A 20769-nucleotide genomic window follows, 5' to 3' on the forward strand; every position below is an offset into this window, starting at 1 on the left:
AAGCTTGGACATATGTTTGTGTAGGTCTGGGTTAGGGTGGTTAGTGCTTTGGTTTGACAATAGCTGAAGAGAAACGACCGACTCTGAAGGTAAAGTTTGAGGACATGATGAGGATGTGTGATGAGCCCAAGCTGGGCTGGTGCGGGAGGGAGGGCAGTCTGTTTGGCCTTTGATGGTCTGCCCTTGCCTCCCACTCTTCCACTTTCAGTTCTTCTCCCTTCTCCCCAGTCTACTACGCTCCCTTCTGCCCTCTCATATTCCTTCTTTCCCAAGCTGGTCAGCCCCAGAGTATGTACAGTGGAGACATAGAAACATAGAAACATAGAAAATAGGTGCAGGAGTAGGCCATTCGGCCCTTCGAGCCTGCACCGCCATTCAATATGATCATGGCTGATCATCCAACTCAGTATCCTGCACCTGCCTTCTCTCCATACCCCCTGATCCCTTTAGCCACAAGGGCCACATCTAACTCCCTCTTAAATATAGCCAATGAACTGTGGCCTCAACTACATTCTGCGGCAGAGAATTCCAGAGATTCACCACTCTCTGTGTAAAAAAATGTTTTCCTCATCTCGGTCCTAAAAGACTTCCCCCTTATCCTTAAACTGTGGCCCCTTGTTCTGGACTTCCCCAACATCGGGAACAATCTTCCTGCATCTAGCCTGTCCAACCCCTTAAGAATTTTGTAAGTTTCTATAAGAAAATAAGAAATAAAGAGACCGAGCTGTCAGCCCACCCCCCCCCCCCCCCCCCCCCACAACCACCAGGTTTGCTCAGCTGTGCTTGTGCTTGCTTTGTTTTCAGCCCACCGCGGACTCTTACTACTACGAGTATCCTTACTACGAAGATATCAACGATGACAAGAACAAAGAGGGTGAATATGGTGTGGAGGGAGTGGAGACAGACTTCAGTGCACAGATCACAGGCCCCGCCACTGCCGTACCAGACCAACAGGTAAGCTGTGGACTTTTGGGCGATTGGGCAGAAGAATAATAGGACTATTGTGCACGGGGATAATGTAATTGTATTGCGTACAGTTTTGGTCTCCAAATCTGAGGAAGGACATTATTGCCATAGAGGGAGTGCAGAGAAGGTTCACCAGACTGATTCCTGGGATGTCAGGACTGTCTTATGAAGAAAGACTGGATAGACTTGGTTTATACTCTCTAGAATTTAGGAGATTGAGAGGGGATCTTATAGAAACTTACAAAATTCTTAAGGGGTTGGACAGGCTAGATGCAGGAAGATTGCTCCCGATGTTGGGGAAGTCCAGGACAAGGGGTCACAGTTTAAGGATAAGGGGGAAATCCTTTAAAACCGAGATGAGAAGAACTTTTTTCACACAGAGAGTGGTGAATCTCTGGAACTCTCTGCCACAGAGGGTAGTCGAGGCCAGTTCATTGGCTATATTTAAGAGGGAGTTAGATGTGGCCCTTGTGGCTAAAGGGATCAGGGGTTATGGAGAGAAGGCAGGTACAGGATACTGAGTTGGATGATCAGCCATGATCATATTGAATGGCGGTGCAGGCTCGAAGGGCCGAATGGCCTACTCCTGCACCTAATTTCTATGTTTCTATGTTTCTATGTAATGATGGAGCATTGGGACACACAAGGGGTGAGGCAATGAGTCATCCTGGCTTTTGGATGGATTGGAGCATCAGAGGACCATCGCTGGAGTTTAGCAGAATGACGGGCGACCTCAATGAAACGTACAGACTTGTGAAGTGAAAGGCTTGGATAGAGTGGATGTGGCGAGGATGTTTCCATTATTCGCAGAGTCCAGAACTAGAGGTCACGGCCTCAGAATTAAAGGACGTTCCTTTAGGAAGGAGATGCGGAGGAATTTCTTTCGTCAGAGGGTGGTGAATCTGTGGAATTCTTTGCCACAGAAGGCAGTGGAGGCCAAGTCAGTGGACATTTTTAAGGCAGAGAGAGATAGATTCTTGATTAGTACGGGTGTCGGAGGTTATGGGGAGAAGGCAGGAGAATGGGGTTAGGAGGGAGAGATGGATCAGCCAGGATTGAATGGCGTGGTAGACTTGATGGGCCGAATGGCTTCATTCTATTCCTATCCCTCAGGACCTTATGACCTTAATGCGGTCGAGGGTGAATGAGTGGAGGGGTTGGGACAATAGGGCATTGGGAGGTTTGGGCATGTGAGCAGCAGGCATGATAGTGGCCTGGGATTCGGGCAGAGGGGACCTGGACTAGTGAGGGACTGGGGGACGGGGCATTGGGTCAGGAGGGTAATAGTGTAATGTAGAAAGGGCAATGGAATTGGGGAGTTTGGATTCATCACTGGGAGACTGGAGCTCAAGAGGAATGGGTCGGAAGGGACTCATAAGTTCATAAGTGATAGGAGCAGAATTAGGCCATTCGGCCCATCTCCATTCAATCATGGCTGATCTATCTCTTCCTCTTAACCCCATTCTCCTGCCTTCTCCCCATAACCCCTGACACCCGTACTAATCAATAATCGATCTATCTTCGCCTTAAAAATATCCACTGACTTGGCCTCCACAGCCTTCGGTGGCAATGAATTCCACTGATTCACCACCTTCTGACTACAGAAGTTCCTCCTCATCTCCTTCCTCAAGGAACGTCCTTTAATTCTGAGGCTGTGACCTCTGGTGCTGGACTCTCCCAATAGTGGAAACATCCTCTCCACATCCACTCAATCCAGGCCTTTCACTATTCACGATCACAGTGGTGGGGGCTAGGGGGTAGAGATTGTGGGGGGGCTGGGGCCTGTGAGGCTGGTGGGGTGCAGGGTTATTTGGGGGGAGGGGGGTGGGGTGGCCGTGGACGGCAGGGATGTAGGGGACAGTGAGATGGTCACGAGGGCAGTGGGTCGGAGCGACAGAGGTAGTAGGACCCCAGGGGCAGTGGGGGGGCGGGGCGGAGGGAGAGCCGATGGTGCAGTCAATAGACAATAGGTGCAGGAGTAGGCCATTCGGCCCTTCAAGCCAGCACCACCATTCAATATGATCAATGCTGATCATCCCCAATCAGTACCCCGTTCCTGCCTTCTCCCCATATACCCTGATTGCGCTATTTTTAAGAGGCCTATCTAGCTCTCTCTTGAAAGCATCCCAAGAACCTGCCTCCACCGCCCTCTGAGGCAGGGGCTGAATTGGAGAAGAGGCACTTTGCAAGGGGGGGAGGGGGGAGGGAAGTGGAACAGACACGTGATGTCCACACAATGCACCAGGGCTCCAATAGTGAATTATTGATTGATTACCAATTAACAGGAGACGGACCCTACAGAAGTGCCGGAAGAGGTGATCACGGTCACCATCCCTGGGACGACCGCTGAAGCCGTCTTTGAAGAATACCCCACCGTGGAGACGGGCTACTACGACAATTACGACGATGACTATTATTTCCCAGAGTTGACCTACACGGCGGAAACACCGGAGAAAGAGGATTACCCCGTGAATTCAGGGCAAGAACTCGAAAACGAGGTAAGGAGGGTTAATCCAACCCAGGTGAGACCAGGAGTGGGCCGCGTAGTTGGATCAGCTTCTCTCTCCCTCACTCCAGAAGATATCGGTCATCTCCAAGTGTGGACTCCACAGCCTTGTGCTAACGTTCCCCCCCCACCCCGGCTACAGCTACAGTAACGCACATGGACAGCCCCAATGAATCACTGCCTTTGTTTCTACGCAACCTGTCTCAGGGCGGGCAGTATTAGTCTCATAACAGACGGAGGTGGCACGGTGGCCCCACAGCGCCAGAGACCCAGGTTCGAACCCTGACCACGGGTGCTGTCTGTACGGAGTGTGCACGTTCCTCCAGGAACCTGCGTGGGTTTCCTCAGGGTTCTCCGGTTTCCTCCCACACTCCAAAGACGTGCAGGTTTGTAGGTTAAGTAGCTTGTGCGAAGTGTGTAGGCCGGATAAAGTACACGGGGTGATTGTCCTCTGGCTTGGACGCAACTGGCCAAAGGGGGTTCTGTTTCTACACTGTGTCCCCCAACTAAAGTAAAAGTACACTAAACCTTCAGCGTGGTGGAATTCACCAGAGGAGTGAAAGATTTCCGTTGCTTGCCATGGGACATCATGAGGAGAAGCTGGAAAGGCAGCGTTTGTTTTCCTGGGGGCAGTGGCTTATGAGGATGTGGCACGTGATAGAGGTGCATATAATAAAGAGTGGTACAGACAGGGCAGATAACAGGGAGTGCGTGAGGAGGTGGGATAGTCGGCATGGAGTGTGGGCCGAAGGGCCTGCTTCTATGCTGTATCTTTCACTCAAATCAATCCCTCATTGAGTGAAGCACTGCCTTAGTGGATACTGGAGTGAGAGGATGTTTCCACTAGTGGGAGAGTCTAGGACTAGAGGTCACAGCCTCAGAATTAAAGGACGTTTCTTTAGGAAAGCGATGACGAGGAATTTCTTTAGTCAGAGGGAGGTGAATCTGTGGAATTCATTGCCACAGTGGAGGCCAAGTCGATGGGTATTTTTAAGGCGAAGATACATAGATTCTAGATTAGTATGGGTGTCAGGGGCAATGGGAGAAGGCTGGAGAATGAGGATACGAGGGAGAGATAGATCAGCTATGATTGAATGACAGAGTGGATTTGATGGGCCGAATGGCTTAATTCTGCTCCTATCACCGATGAACATGAGTCAAGTTACCATGATGTGGCGTGATTGTTGGGAGGTTCAACTGGTGTATTAACACCACGGGCAGAAGCCAGGTTCTCTAACATGTACAGTCCTATAACATACCACACAGTTGTGTGTGGACACATCCGACTGTGGAAGTACCTTGATCAGGTTTAGATTAGTTTAGAGATACAGTGCGGGGAACAGGCCCTTCGGCCCACCGAGTCGGTGCCGACCCCGCACACTAACACGATCCTACACACACTCGGGGCAATTTACAATGTTACCAAGCCAATTAACCTCCAAACCTGTACGTCTTTGGAATGTGGGAGGAAACCGGAGCACTCGGAGAAAATCCACGCAGGTCGCGGGGAGAACGTATAAACTCTGTACAGACAGCACCCGTAGTCAGGGATCGAACCCAGGTCTCTGGCGCTGTAAGGGAACAACTCTGTGCCACCGTGCAGGCCAGCAGCAGAGGTGAAGACTTGCCTGACCTCCTGGTGGGCAGTGGACAATATAGACTATCCCCCCCATCAGTCTGAAGAAGGGTTTCGGCCCGAAACGTCGCCTATTTCCCTCGCTCCATAGATGCTGCTGCACCCGCTGAGTTTCTCCAGCATTTTTGTGTACCTTAGACAATAGACAATGCAGGGGTTGCCAGCTGAAAACCCACATCTTGATCTTGCCTTCTGGAGAAAGGTGATGGGTTTTAGAATGGAGATATTCAGTAGGTCAGGCAGTGTTTACGGAGTGCATGCGATATTTGGTTCGAGTTTTTACACAAATTGACCATTCTTTGACCTTTGTATCTACAGGGGGGGAAAGTCCCGATTACTTTTCACCCTCTTTGTGGGGGGGAAAGCTAATTCTGTAAATCGCTAAGCCTTAGCACTGCAACTCACTAGGCAGGAAAGAGGGCGGAGATGAAACTTGGGGGGGTCTGCACCAAGTTGCTAACCACGTCACTTAAGGATGCGTCTCTCTTCCATTCAAAGACGAGCATTACCTTTGGGGGAAGGGAGTTCACCCTCAACGCCACTGAATTCGAAGACAACTCTGAGCACGCAATTGAGATCCTTGAGGAAGCACTACCTGGCCACGGGTCAAGAAATGAAGACACGTTCAACGTCACAACAATCGGGGAAGAAGATCCCAACACTTTCTTTGATGAATATGAAACTTATTACGACTATGAAGATGAGACCATTGGCCCCGGGTCACCGGTCCTCACCGACACCGAATACGTTAGGGTGAGTTACTGATCACACTACACCTTGCTCCTCATGGCAAATCTCTTTCACTGTCGCCCATTCGAGCCTTTCCCAGCCTCAACCACCCTTTGCCCCAACACTATCGTGTTCCATGCATCTTCCCTCTGCTCAGACACATTCATTGCAACACTGAACAACCCATGGGCACTCCCCAATGTCCCCAACTTTTAATATTAAGGTTAGATATCATCTGAACTAATGCCTGTTGTACATGTCTGAATCACGAGCCGTAGTGTTGAAGTCATGCTCACTACAGTATTGAAATCACGCTTACCACAGATTGAGATCACGGTCACTGATATTGAAATCACGCTCACTACCGTATTGAAATCACGCTTACCACAGATTAAAATCATGCTCACTACAGTATTGAAACCATGCCCACTGATATTGAAATCACACTCACTGATATTGAAATCACACTCACTATAGTATTGAAATCACACTCACTGATATTGAAATCACACTCACTATAGTATTGAAATCACACTAACTGATATTGAAATCACACTCACTACAGTATTGAAATCATTCTCACTGATATTTAAATTATGCTCACTACAGTATTGAAATCACACTCACTGATATTGAAATCACACTCACTACAGTATTGAAATCATTCTCACTGATATTTAAATTATGCTCACTACAGTATTGAAATCACACTCACTGATATTGAAATCATGCTCACTGATATTGAAATCACACTCACCACAGATTGAAATCACGCTCACTGATATTGAAATCACACTCACCACAGATTGAAAACACGCTCACTAGTATTGAAATCACGCTCACTACAGTATTGAAATCACACTCACTATAATATCATCCTCACTATAATATTGAAATCACAATCACCACGGTATTGAAATCATGCTCAGCATAGTTGTGAAGGTGTGCTGTACCTGTCCCTCAAGGACATGTTACCTGTGCATCCAGTTCTACCAGGGAGAGCTGGATGGGACTGGACAGGGAGCTGTTCCTCTCTATTACCTCTTGACGATATTATTGCTTGTACGTCGGTCCATTCTCTAATTTAGTTGCGTCAAATGAACTTATTTACTTTCCTTATAATTTCCAGGGCGATGGTATGAGAGGTGAGAAGGGCGAGAAGGGAGAACCAGCCATCATTGAGCCTGTGAGTACACAGCCTGTACTGGTTTGTTGTAGCTTGTTGCATTGACTGTACTGAAGCTTGCTGGAGTTTGCTCCCTACACTGTACTGAAGGTTGTTGTAGCAATCTTGTCTGTACGTGAAATCGCCAGCCTATCACACAAACCTGCCTCTCCCCTCCCTCCCTTCATCGATTCCACCTGCACCACGCTCGCTCCCTTGGGGAAAGCAACCAACATATTCAAGGACCACTCACACCCCGGTTATTCTCTCTCCTCCCGTCTCCCATCGGGTGGAAGACACAAAAGCTCGTACCGTCAGATTCGAGAGCAGCTTCTTCCCAGCTGTTAATAGACTCTAGGCTCGCGAACGCTTCCATGCCTCCTGCCCGGTGGCAGCAGTGAGAAGAAGGCCTGGCCTGCATGGTGGAGATAGAAACATGGAAAATAGGTGCAGGAGTAGGCCATTCGGCCCTTCGAGCATGCACCGCCATTCAATATGATCATGGCTGATCATCCAACTCAGTATCCTGTACCTGCCTTCTCTCCATACCCCCTGATCCCTTTAGCCACAAGGGCCACATCTAACTCCCTCTTAAATATAGCCAATGAACTGGCCTCAACTACTCTCTGTGGCAGAGAATTCCACAGATTCACCACTCTCTGTGTGAAAAAAAAAATTCTCATCTCGGTCCTGAAAGACTTCCCCCTTATCCTTAAACTGTGACCCCTTGTCCTGGACTTCCCCAACATCGGGAACAATCTTCCCGCATCTAGCCTGTCCAACCCCTTAAGAATTTTGTAAGTTGCTATAAAATCCCCCCTCAATCTTCTGTGGATTGGTGGAGATTATTGATGATAGACGCTCTCGATGGTGGAGAGGGCTGAGCCCTCCACTTTCTGATGCCTCTTGCGTTCCTGTGCATGTCTCCTCTTGCAGATCCACCGGGGTTGCACCATGTTGCACCAGGTTGAGTGGTGCAGCTACAACAACCAGCAGGCAACCGTGCAGACAGTCACAATACCTTCTGCAGACGTTTTTGCAATATTCTGTGACATGCCGAATGTCCTTGAACCTCTTAACGACAAGGTAGAGGTGTTGGCACGCCCTGGTCATGATTACATCCATATGCAGGGATGGCCATCTGAGATGTGAACTCCAATTAATTTGTGGCTGCCAACTCTCTCCACTGCCGACCCACCAATTACATCCTGGAACATGGCCTCCTGGCTTTCTGACATCAACGATTAGTTCCTTGTATATGTTGAGGTTGAGTGAGTGGTTGTTGGAGCTACACCAACCAACCAGATGTACCTGGTGGGACCTCAGTAGATCTACTAGAGGACTATATATTGGTGGGACTAGTGTGGCATACCTGCAGATGGAGCTATCTGGGGAGGAAGGGTTTTGAGTCGTTAGAGTTTTTAGTCGGTAGGATTTTATGGAGGGAAGGTTCTGAGGAGGAAGCGGTTTGAGGAGAGAGAGATCTTGAGGAGGTCGGGTTCTGAGGAGGGGCTTTGTGGAGGTAGGGTTCACAGGTGGAGCAAAGGTGTCTTCCGACAGAGGAAGGAAACCACAAACCATGGGGACAATTGTGGACGCAGCCTAGACCATCACACAAACCAACCTCCCTTCCACTGACTCCATCTACGCATCACACACTGCCTGGGCAAGGCCAGCAGCATAATCAAGGACCAATCTCACCACAGTCCACTCCCTTGTCTCCCCTCACCCTCAAGAGGTACGGATGTTTGAAAGCTCATACCTCCAGATTTTGGGACCGTTTCTTCCCAGTTTCTTCCCAGCTGTTATCAGACAACTGAACCATCCACTCATCAGCATCAGTGCGGTCCTGACCTTTCATCTACTCACTGGAGACCTTCAAGCTATCTTTAATCGGACTTTATCTTGCACTAAACGTTATACCCTTTATCTAGTATCTGTCCACTGTGGACGGCTCGATTGTAGCCATGTAGAGGCTTTTCGCTGACTCGCTGACATGCAACAAAAAAGCTGTGCACTGCACCTCGATACACTTGACAATAATATTCTAAACTAGGCTAACGATGAAGACCTTGTTGAGCCACAAACACTGAACTCCAGGCAGTGACAGAGAGAACAGTGGAAACAGATTCAATGGCTAGACTCAAAGGGAGTTGAAGCTATTTGACAAGAAATGTCTGCGGGTCTATAAAACTGGTGAGAAGTGTTTGACAGAGCCAGCAGAGCACTATTAGCTAGTTTGGCTGCCTCCGATGCAGTAAAATTCCGTAATTCAATATTGTGCTATGGGCTCCACGCGGGAGAGCAGGAGGTGAGAGAATGAGTGAGTATGCAGAACAGTTTTCATTAGCTAGGTGGATCTTGGATGCTGGGCCACAATATCCTCCTGGTTGTTGGCTGCAGCCTCGGCTGGCCACCCTGGTCTACTCGATCGCCAGCCTTGTGTTCAGCTTTGGGCATCGGTAGGTAAAGGCGGTGGGGAAAATGAACGAGCTGCCAGAAGATGTAGTTGAGGCAGGGACAGCAACAACAGGGGCTGCACGGTGGCCCAGCGGCAGAGTTGCTGCCTTTCAGCGCCAGAGGCCCGCGTTCGATCCTGACTGCGGGTGCTGCCTGCACGGATTTTGTACGTTCTCCCTGGGACCACGTGGGTTTTCTCCGGGTGCTCCGGTTTCCTCCAACACTCCATAAACGTACAGGTTTGTAGGTTGATTGGGCTCGGTAAAAATAGTAAATTGTCCCTAGTGTGTGTAGGATGGTGCTAGCGTACCAGGTGATCGCTGGTCGATGGGCCGAAGGGCCTGTTTAGACACTGTACCTCTAAACCACACTAAGTTAAAAGACATTTGGACAGGAACGTGGATTGGAAAGGTTGGGAGGGATCTGGGGCAGGCACAGGGTGAATGGGACTTGCTTGGATGGGGCAACTTGATCGGCAAGGAGTAGGGTTCCATGGCTCCACGACTCTTTGACCAAGAAGATATTGACAGCGGAAGGGTGCAGTACAGACTCACATGAGGTCTAGAGATGAGTCATGGTTGTAGATAGACCTGCTCAACTTGAGACTGACGAGATTAAATGTTCATCAAGTTGAGGTGTTCACGACCATCAAAGGTCTTTCTGGGCACTTTGAGGGAAGTTACTGCCTCTGCAGCCAAAACCTGGACCTTGAACGCAAACTATTCTCACTCAGGGAGGACATGTAAAGACACTCGCCTTGTCCATTACTGCTCGAGCTGACATGTTCACCCACTGACCTGGCCATTGCCACCCCACACAATAATGTCCCTGGCATCACACAAAGAGGTTGGTGACGTTTCGGGTTGAGACCTTTCTTCAGACTGAAGGATCTTGACCCGAAACGTCATCCGTTCCTTCTCTCCAGAGATGCTGCCTGTCCCACTGAGTTACTCCAGCATTTTGTGTCCATCTTCCATATAAACCAGCATCCGCATTTCTTTCCATCACACAGGGGCGGTGGGTGTGTGGAACGAGCTGCCAGAGGAGGTAATTGAGGCAGGGACCATCCCAACGTTTAAGAAGCAGGTAGACAGGTACATGGATAGGACAGGTTTGGAGGGATATGGACCAAGCGCAGGCAGGTGGGACTAGTGTAGCTGGGACATGTTGGCCGGTGTGGGCAAGTTGGGCCGAAGGGCCTGGTTCCACTCTTTGGCATTCCCCAAAACAAAAGGGATAGACCACGGGCATTTCTAAGGCAAAGGGAATGTGGAACTCTGCACATGTGGAGGTCTGGGCCGAGGTTAAAGCTGATGTTGGGAGAGGTTTCTTGAATGAGGTAGCAAATGGAGACAAGACACGCCAGCCCTCGGCTGAGTAAGTGCCTCTTGTTTCCCATCCATTTACCCTTTACCCTGACGTGCCACAGAGGACTCAGTTCAGTTTAGTCTAGTTTAGTTTAGTTTATTGTCACGTGTACCGAGGTACAGTGAAAAGCTTTGTGTTTCGAGCCAACCAGTCAGCGGAAAGACAATACATGATTACAATCGAGCCTTCCACAGTGTACATATACTTGATGAAGGGAATAATGTTTAGTGCAAAATAAAGTCCAATTAAAGATAGGCTGAGGATTTCTAATGAGGTAGATAGTAACTTAGCTCATTATAGGAGCAGAATTAGGCCATTCGGCCCATCAAGTCTACTTCGCAATTCAATCATGGCTGATCTATCTCTCCCTCCTAATCCCATTCTCCTGCCTTCTCCCCGTAACCCCTGACACCCGTACTAATCAAGAATCCATCTATGTCTGCCTTAAAAATATCCACTGACTTGGCCTCCACAGCCTTCTGTGGCAATGAATTCCACAGATTCACCACCCTCTGACTAAAGAGATTCCTCCTCATCTCCTTCCTAAAGGAACGTCCTTTAATTCTGAGGTTATGGCCTCTGGTCTTGGACTCTCCCACTAGTGGCAACATCCTCTCCACATCCACTGGACATTGGAAGTCCCTCGCATCCCCTCCCCGACCTCTGAGACCGACAGTCCCTGTAACATGGCCGGGGTGGGGGGGGGGGGGGGGGGGGGGGGGGACCCCGGCTCATCCCGAGAACGACCTGGAGACCTTAGACAGACACAAAATGCTGGAGTAACTCAGCGGAAGAGGCAGCATCGCTAGAGATAAAGGATTGGGCGATGTTTCGAGTCGAGACCCTTCTTCAGAGACATGGAGATCTTGGCGGGTTTGGTCCGCATACAGATAGGCACAAAATGCTGGAGTAACTCAGCGGGACGGGCAGCATCTCTGGAGACAAGGAATAGGTGACGTTTCGGGTCGAGACCCTTCTTCCGACAGGTTTAGTCCACGTAAATCTGCCCGGCACCAACTCTCCCCTCAGCCACACGTAGGAACACCTGCCGGGTAACATCTGCGTGGGTATGGAAGCCGTGTTAATGTGTGAGTGACTAACACAGCGAGACCTTGGTTTGTCAGTAGTGGCCATCTGGTGAGAAGCCTTGTGTGTCTCTGTGTGTGGGATAGTCTATGGTTCAGCGCTCCGCTTCCTGACTGCTCCTGCGGGAAGCACAAAATTCATGGCCGGCATTCCCGAGTTGGAGATTGGTGGGTTCGCCGATCATTCCAGCTGCCTCGCGGTGAGAAATGAAATCCCAGCTCCTGAATTCCCAACTCGGCACTATGGAGCTGTGGCCTTTAACCCATCCCTGGGACTGAAACAAAGACTTCATTCTTACTCGGGAAGAGCATTTAAAGCCACCTGCCTTGCCCCCTGACTGTTCCAACGCCTCCACAGCTCCAGTAGAGCAGCTGCCACACAGGCGCCAGAGACCCAGGTTCGATCCTGACTCCTGGTGCTGTCTGCGCGGAGTTTGCACGTTCTCCCCGTGACTGCGTGGGGTGCTCCGGTTTCCTCCCACACTCCAAAGAGGTGTGGGTTTGTAGGTTAATTTGGCTTCTGTAAATTGTCCCCAGTGTATATAGGATAGTGCTAGCATATGGGCGATCATTGGTCGGTACGGACTCAATGGGCCGAAGGGCCTGTTTCCGTGTTATTATATCTCTAAAGACTAAAAGTAAAGTTTATACTCAATGATGCCTCAGGCAACATTCCCCAAATCAAACAATTGCTCGGAATAGGCATGTTGTTGTGATTATATTCCTGACGTTCCTTACCCTGTGCTCCTGCTCTGACTGTGCTGCACCTTCACTGGGATTAAACATCGGGATGTGGAACGAGAGGCCAAGGCGGTGGGGTGGGGGAGTGCATGGACTGGGGCGCAGCACTGTAGCGACACACATAAGAACAGGGAGAAAGCAGAAAAATGCTGGGAGAACTCAGCCAGTCGGGCCGCCTCTGCGGCAAGGGGGACCAAGTAATGGGGACACCACGAACTGCAGGTGCTGCGGCTTGAGCAAAGGACAAAGTGCTGGAGTAATTCAGTGGGTCAGGCAGCAGCTCTGGACAACATGGATAAGATGTGCATGTCACTTGGGCATTCAATCTCCTTTCCGGTTTAATCTGTCCTGTGTATATTTCCCCCCCCCCCGTGTTCATTCTGTCCCGTGTGTTTCTCGCCCCTGGGGTGCTATGTGTCCCACGTATCTCTCTGAAGAAAGACACAAAATGCTGGAGTAACTCAGCGTGTCAGGCAGCATCTCTGGAGAGAAGGAATGGGTGACGTTTCGGGTCTCGACTCAAAACATCACCCATTCCTTCTCTCCAGAGATGCTGCCTGTCCCACTGAGTTTTTGTGTCTGTCTTCAGTGCAAACCAGCATCTGCAGTTCATTCCTACACGCCCGTGTGTGTGTCTCTCTCTCTCTCCAGGTACCTCTGTTCCCAGGTTTGCCCCAGTCCCTCCTCCCCTGCTGCCTCCCCCCATCACCCCATGCCCCCCATCCCACCCCATGTCCCCCCCCATCTCCCCCCCTCCCCCCCATCTACCCCCCCCCCTCCCCCCCATGCCCCCATCACACCCCATCTCTCCCCCCCCTCAATTAACCCCAATCCCCCCCCCCATCCCACCCCCCACCCCCAATCCACCCCCCCCCCCCCACCCACCCCCCCTCCCCCCCTCTGCAAGGCCTTTACTCTCAAGCCTTTCTTGACATCCTCTGAGTGAGGGCTACATGTACATATTAATGTATGTACTTAATCTATGAACCACTGTTGTGTAACGTCAGCACCTCCACCAATGTAAAGCACTTTGGCCAACGAGAGTTGTTTTTTAAATGTGCTATAGAAATAAAAGTGACTTGACTTGACTTGAGCCTCCAAACCTGTCATCGAGCGTGCAGTCGTGCAGTCGTGCAGTCCTGCAGTCGTGCAGCCGTGCAGTCGTGCAGTCGTGCAGTCGTGCAGTCGTGCAGTCGTGCATTTGCCTGTACATTTTATTAACGCTGACCTTTCTGCCTTGCAGGGCATGCTGATCGAAGGACCTCCGGGGTCTGAAGGCCCACCTGTGAGTCGCATGTTCCAAAGCCCCAAGCACGCACAATGTGCCGGGGACATTATTTATTTATTTATTCGTTTTTGTCGTCTCTGTTGTATTGTTCTCGCCATATTTCCAACTGCATACTTGTCAAATCAATAACACGTGTGGCGTTTTGGGGTTGCTCTGCGGCTCCGACTCTCTTGTTAATAATGTGCGGGAGGGGCCCCATTGTGTGTGTGTGCGCTCCCTCTGTTGGCCGCTGCCTGATGCCTGCCCTCTCTCTCTCTGTGTGTCTATACAGGGCGTATCAGGGTATCCCGGCCCCTCTGGACCACCGGGGCCAGTCGGCGATCCAGGCTCCAGGGTGAGTGTGACTGGTTTGATGCTCCGCTAACAAACCGCCTGGAGCACAGCGATTAGTCCGTGGGATTGCGTCCAAAACTCCCCAGGCAATTAAACTGATTGCGAGTTCCAGCCTGTTCTCATTTGGACCGAGGGTTTAAATAAACAAAACTTTGTGGGGGGGTGAAAACTGCCAGAATCCTAAAGCAGCCCAGAGATTGCATTTGAGATCTCGAGCCTTCAGACAACTGGACACCATTATTTTATATTTTATTCCCCATCTTCTTCTTGGAGGGGAACTCTGATTGGATTTGGGTGGGGGGAGGTGGGGGGGGAGGTGAGGGAAGGGATGGGTTAGGTTAGGGGCCGTGGGAGGGTCAAGGGTCAAGAGTGTTTTATTGTTGCACGTCCCAGATAGAACAATGACATTCTTACTTGCAGCAGCACAACAGAATACGTCAACATAGTGCACTGTAAACAATATGATAAACAGAGAGAGGGAAAACTAGTGGGAGGAGGGGAGAGCTGGGTTAGGGGTGGAAGGGAGGGGCGGTGGTGGGTGGGTGGGGGAGGTGTAGATGGATGGAGTGCAGGGGGGGGAGGGGAGGAGGCGTGGAAGGAGGAAGGGGAGAGGTGGGCTGGGTTTGGGGGTGATGAGGAAAGGGGTGAGGGGAGGGTGTGGGGGGGGGGGGGGAAGGAGAAGGAGAGGCTGTTGGAGCAGAGGGTGGGTGAATAGAGAGCGGGGCGAGGCGGGGTAAGAAGTGGAAGAGAGCTTGCGAGTTGTGGAGAAGGCAGCCCGGTGCAGGAACAGGCTCTTGTTGGCCCACCACGACCATGGCCGAACTCGATGCCAACACTAAAAATCATCTCCTCTGCCCGCACGTGGTCCATATCCCCCAACATCCACTGCCTATCCAAACACCACTATCATATCTGCCTCCACCACCACCCCTGGCAGTAGGTTCCAGGCGCCCACCACCCTCTGTGTAAACAACATCCCACTATAATCCATGCCCCCCTCCCCCCACACACTTTACAGCGATGCCCTCTAGTCTTTGACATCTCCACCCTGGGGATAAAGGGAGGAGAAGGAATAGATGGAGGAGGTGGGGGGGTGGGGGGGTCTGACCACCTGATACAGTTTCTAATGCTCAGTCTCGTCTCTTCCCTGCGATGAGACTCCGGGCAGCCCTGGGATGAAGCATAGTGTGGGAGGGCGTGAATTGGCACCAGTTGGCCGGAGATGTGCCATGTGAGGGGCTGCCCAGTGCCGTTCGTTCACTGCCCCTTTGTAGATGCTCACAGGGCAGGAGATTCCCTCTGCCTCCCTCCTGCTCCCATTTATTCCCGTCTCGAGTCCACCTCAGCCTGGGCTGTCCCACATCTCCTGCTCCAGACCCCTGGCCCCTAATCCTCTAAACCCCTGCTCTTCCTGGGGAGAGGGTTCGGTGTCCCCCCTCCGACAGCCGGATTCCAGAACACCGTCCCGCCACATCACGCAAGGCACGGGGGGGGGTGTCTCATCACTTTCGGGCAGAGGATGCAAAGTGGCCACAACCTCCCTAATACTAGTGCCCCCCTCACCGCTCGAAACCCGCTGCTACCCCGCCTGGGACCGACACGAAAGGTCAGCTCTCTGCGACAGACATATTTTCCGGGACCACAAGATAAAGTAACGCAGGGCAATAAAGTGTTTGACAACTTCTAGCCTGAGTTGTGACCCAGGGCATTGCCATTGTGTTCAATCAGTAGCTTCAGTCATTCACAGCCCCGCACCGCCACCTCCTGGTCACCGCCTGTCACAGCAGGCAGCTTCCACTGTGGCCCCTCACAGTGTGGGCTAAACCCTCTATAATACTCCCCACCCCCCCCCTCCCTCTCAGATACTCCCCCCTCCCACCAGTCCTTAACCCCTCCCCCTATCCTTACCACCCCCCATCCTCCAGAGACCCTGCCTTCCCCCCTCCAGACCGTTCTGCCCATCAGATCCCTCCTCACCCCCCTCTCACACCAGTTCTACCCCCTTCCCCCACCACCCTGGACCTTCCCCATCCACCCAACAGACCCTTCCTGCCAACCCACAGATCACCACACTTTACTCCCCCCCCCCCCCTCCAAGAACCTTCTCCTACAGACCCTTCCTTCCACCCCCAGACCCCCGCACCCTCTGGACCCCCCCCCACTATCTTCCCCACCCACCCAACCAGACCGCACCCACTCCCCCAGACCTTATCTCCCCACCCTCCCCCAAGACCCTCCCCACCCCTTCTCCTCAAACCTAAAACCTCTCTTCCCGAGACCCTCTCTTGCCCCGTATCCTCACCCTCAGTCTGAGCCCCCCCCCCCCTCTCTTTTTTCCCCTCAGTCCCTCTTATTTTAACTCCTCACCCTCCCTTGTTGGCTGGTGCAGTGGCCATCCCGACCTTGGGTATTGTCTGTGTGGAGTTTGCACGTTCCCGTCGTGACCGCGTGGGTTTCCTCTGGGTGCTCCGGTTTCCTCCCACATCCCAGAGATGCGTGGGTTTGTAGGTTAATCGGCCCGCTGTAAAAATTGTCTCTAGTGTGTAGGGGGTGTATTGGGGAAATGGGATAACACAGACCGAGTGTGAAGGGGTCGGCGTGGACCCAGTGGGCCGAAGGGCCTGTGTCCCTGCTGGATCTTCCCATCAATCAATTGTCCCTTCGTCCTCCCGACCTCGCCAATCGCCAATGAAACCCTTGACCCCCCTCACCCTGAACCCCCTCACTCTGACCCCCCTCACCCTGAACCCCCTCACTCTGACCCCCCTCACCCTGAACCCCCTCACTCTGAACCCCCTCACTCTGACCCCCCTCACCCTGAACCCCCTCACCCTGAACCCCCTCACTCTGAACCCCCTCACCCTGAACCCCCTCACTCTGAACCCCCTCACCTAGAGCCCCCTCACTCTGACCCCCCTCACCCTGAACCCCCTCACTCTGACCCCCCTCACTCTGACCCCCCTCACCCTGAACCCCCTCACCCTGAACCCCCTCACCTTGAACCCCCTCACCCTGAACCCCCTCACTGAACCCCCTCACCCTGAACCCCCTCATCCTGAACCCCTCACCTTGAACCCCCTCACCCTGAACCCCCTCACCCTGAACCCCCTCACCTTGAACCTCCTCACCCTGAACCCCCTCACCCTGAACCCCCTCACCATCAAACCCCCTCACCCTGAACCCCCTCACCTTGAACCCCCTCACTCTGAACCCCCTCACTCTGAACCCCCTCACCCTGAACCCCCTCACCCTGAACCCCCTCACCCTGAACCCCCTCACTCTGAACCCCCTCACTCTGAACCCCCTCACCCTGAACCCCCTCACCCTGAACCCCCTCACCCTGAACCCCCTCACTCTGAACCCCCTCACTCTGAACCCCCTCACCCTGAACCCCCTCACTCTGAACCCCCTCACCCTGAACCCCCTCACTCTGAACCCCCTCACCCTGAACCCCCTCACCCTGAACCCCCTCACCCTGAACCCCCTCACTCTGAACCCCCTCACCCTGAACCCCCTCACCCTGAACCCCCTCACTCTGAACCCCCTCACCCTGAACCCCCTCACCCTGAACCCCCTCACCTTGAACCCCCTCACTGTCTGGAACCCCCTCACCCCCAGTCCCCTCCACTGCGGTGAGATCCTGCGCTGGCGAGCTCTGGTCTCCCAGCCACAGTGCAGCCGCTCCCATTCTAACGTCTGCTCCCCACTGCCAGGGCCAGCTGGGTCGGTCGGGACTTCCAGGATCCGATGGGTTACCGGGACCACCAGGGACCATGCTGATGCTGCCGGTGAGTACAAGCCGCTGGGTTTACGCTCACTCCCCATGCAGCCTCCTGCGGTCTGGGCGGTCGGTGTGTAAGGACATTGGCCACGCGGCATCACTGGGCCACTGGGGACCCTGCCGTGACAATCTCCTCTCCTGCCGGGTGAAGCTGCCTCGTCCCATCAAACACGCCCAGCAGGGGGGCCGCTCGTAACTCCGCACCATGGTCTGGTCAGGGCAGCTCGGACATCGACATTACATGGACGAACAAATACACTACACGGGGACAGTTCCTTCCCAGCTCCTAACAGGCAACTGAACCATCTTCTCAACAACTAGAGAGCGGCCCTGTCCTTCCATCTACCACGTTGGAGACCATCAGACTATCTTTAATCGGACTTTACTGGCCTACATCTTGCACTAAACGTTATTCCCTTTATCCAGTATCTGTACACTGTGGACAGCTGGATTGTAATCATGTATCGTCTTTCCGCTGACTGGATAGCGCGCGGCGAAAGCCGGTACACGTGCCAGTGAGTGAACGAAACTAAACTCTACAACGTGCTTTCCTGTCTCCGGTCACCACCTTGTGGGAGATGTACCGTAGTCCACCGTACATGACACTGGAGGAGCTCGTGTTGTATCGAGCAGCAGAGTTCCTCGTTCACCGTCCCGGCTCATGCGGTGCCAGCGCTGAGCACGGATGGAGACGGCTCGCCGGACATCCCGCTTTATAGACAGACAATAGACAATAGGTGCAGGAGTAGGCCATTCGGCCCTTCGAGCCAGCACTGCCATTCAATGTGATCATGGCTGATCATCCCCAATCAGCACCCCGTTCCTGCCTTCTCCCCTGACTCCGCTATTTTTAAGAGCCCTATCTAGCTCTCTCTTGAAAGCATCCAGAGAACCGGCCTCCACTGCCCTCTGAGGCAGAGAATTCCACAGACTCACAACTCTCTGTGAGAAAAAGTGTTTCCTCTTCTCCGTTCAAAATGGCTTACTCCTTATTCTTAAACTGTGTGTGACCCCTGGTTCTGGACTCCCCCAACATCGGGAACATGTTTCCTGCCTCTAGCGTGTCCAAGCCCTTAACAATCTTATATGTTTCAATGAGATCCCTCTCGTCCTTCTAAACTCCAGAGTGTACAAGCCCATTCTGCTCCATTCTCTCAGCATACGACAGTCCCGCCATCCTGGGAATTAACCTTGTAAACCCACGCTGCACTCCCTTAATAGCAAGAATGTCCTTCCTCAAATTATGGGACCAAAACTGCACACAATACTCCAGGTGTGGTCTCACTAGGGCTCTGTACAACTGCAGAAGGACCTATATTTGATTCCTCGTGTTATATCCCCACGGCCGCTGATCCCCACGCACTCACACTCAGCTCTTTTTTGTTTCCGCCTCAGTTTCGTTTCACCGGGGGCGGCGGCGCTGGAGAGAAGGGGCCCATGGTGTCGGCGCAAGAAGCTCAAGCGCAGGCGATACTGCAGCAAGCCCGGGTAAGATCCCAGCGCAGGAGCACGGGCTCCGAGCCACGGTCACGTCAAGAGTCTTTAATTGTCATGTGTCTCAGATAGAACATTGGCATGGAATGCTGGAGAAACCCAGCGGGTGAGGCAGCATCTATGGAGGGAAGGAATTGGTGACGTCTCGACCAGAAACGTCGCCAATTCCTTCTCTCCATAAATGCTGCCTCACCCGGGATCTCGACTCGAAACGTCACCAATTCCTTCTCTCCATAGATGCTTCTTCTTCTAGATGATCCTTTCTTCTTCCCTTCGGGTCTCGACTCGAAAAACATCACCGATTCATCCTCTCCATAGATGCTGCCTCACCCGCTGAGTTTCTCCAGTATTTCGTGTCTACCTTCGATTTTACCAGCATCTGCAGTTCTTTCTTAAATAGAACAATGACATTCTTACTTGCAGCAGTACAACAGAATATGTGGACATAGTGCACTGTGTACAATATAATCAACGAGAGAGAGAAAGTTCAGTGTGTGTACATATATACACACACACACACACACACACACACACACACACACACACACACACACACACACACACACACACACACACACACACACACACACACACAAACACACACACACACACACACACACACACACACACACACACACAAACATACAAACACACACACACACACACACACACACACATATAAGTTAGTCAGTGATGGACATACATCGTAGAACAGTACAGCTCAGAAACACTCCCTCTGGCCAACTATGTCCGTGCCGAACATGGTGCCAAGTTAAACTAACCTCCTTTCCCTGCAGGTGATCCATATCCCTCCATTCCCCACATGTCCACGTGCCTGTCTGAAAGGCTCTTCAACGCCCCTCTATTATCCGCTCCACCACCACCCCAGTCTGCACATTCCAGGCACCCTCTGTATGAAAAACCTGCCCTGAACATCTCTGTTGTAGGGGAAAGTGTGGGCTAACGACTAGTAGACGGGGATGTGGATTGTGCTAATGTGTTGAGAGGGAACCACAGACTAAGCCTAAACGTAGGGACATGGAACGCTGCAGAGCCGACATCCAAGTTTCAGGAACGTCATTCATGATGTTATCGTGTGCACCCATCGTTGTAGCAGAAACATGGATCTTCTGTCAACCAAGTTAGACTTGTGGATAATCATTCTATTCTCTTTGTGAGCTAATTAAGTTTATCTGTGACCTCCATTCTGTAATCAA

The 20769-nt window shown here is 52.0% G+C and overlaps 1 protein-coding gene across 4 annotated transcripts in view; it reads left to right on the forward strand.

Moving 5' to 3' along the window:
- The window catches only part of col5a1 (collagen type V alpha 1 chain), a 217078-nt gene that overhangs the window by 97333 nt on the left and 98976 nt on the right, over positions 1–20769 (forward strand). For all 4 annotated transcript variants that reach the window (XR_004416620.1, XM_033048653.1, XM_033048651.1 and 1 more), the window contains exons 6-13: positions 805–954; positions 3252–3464; positions 5607–5861; positions 6967–7023; positions 13900–13941; positions 14216–14278; positions 17991–18065; positions 19454–19546. Coding sequence is in view for 3 of the 4 variants with exons in the window: in XM_033048653.1 (XP_032904544.1) it covers positions 805–954; positions 3252–3464; positions 5607–5861; positions 6967–7023; positions 13900–13941; positions 14216–14278; positions 17991–18065; positions 19454–19546 (948 nt within the window). In the remaining variant the exon portion in view is untranslated. The remainder of the gene's footprint in view (positions 1–804; positions 955–3251; positions 3465–5606; positions 5862–6966; positions 7024–13899; positions 13942–14215; positions 14279–17990; positions 18066–19453; positions 19547–20769) is intronic.

Source organism: Amblyraja radiata, chromosome 32 (assembly GCF_010909765.2).
Source record: "Amblyraja radiata isolate CabotCenter1 chromosome 32, sAmbRad1.1.pri, whole genome shotgun sequence".
In the NCBI taxonomy this organism is placed as follows: domain Eukaryota; kingdom Metazoa; phylum Chordata; class Chondrichthyes; order Rajiformes; family Rajidae; genus Amblyraja; species Amblyraja radiata.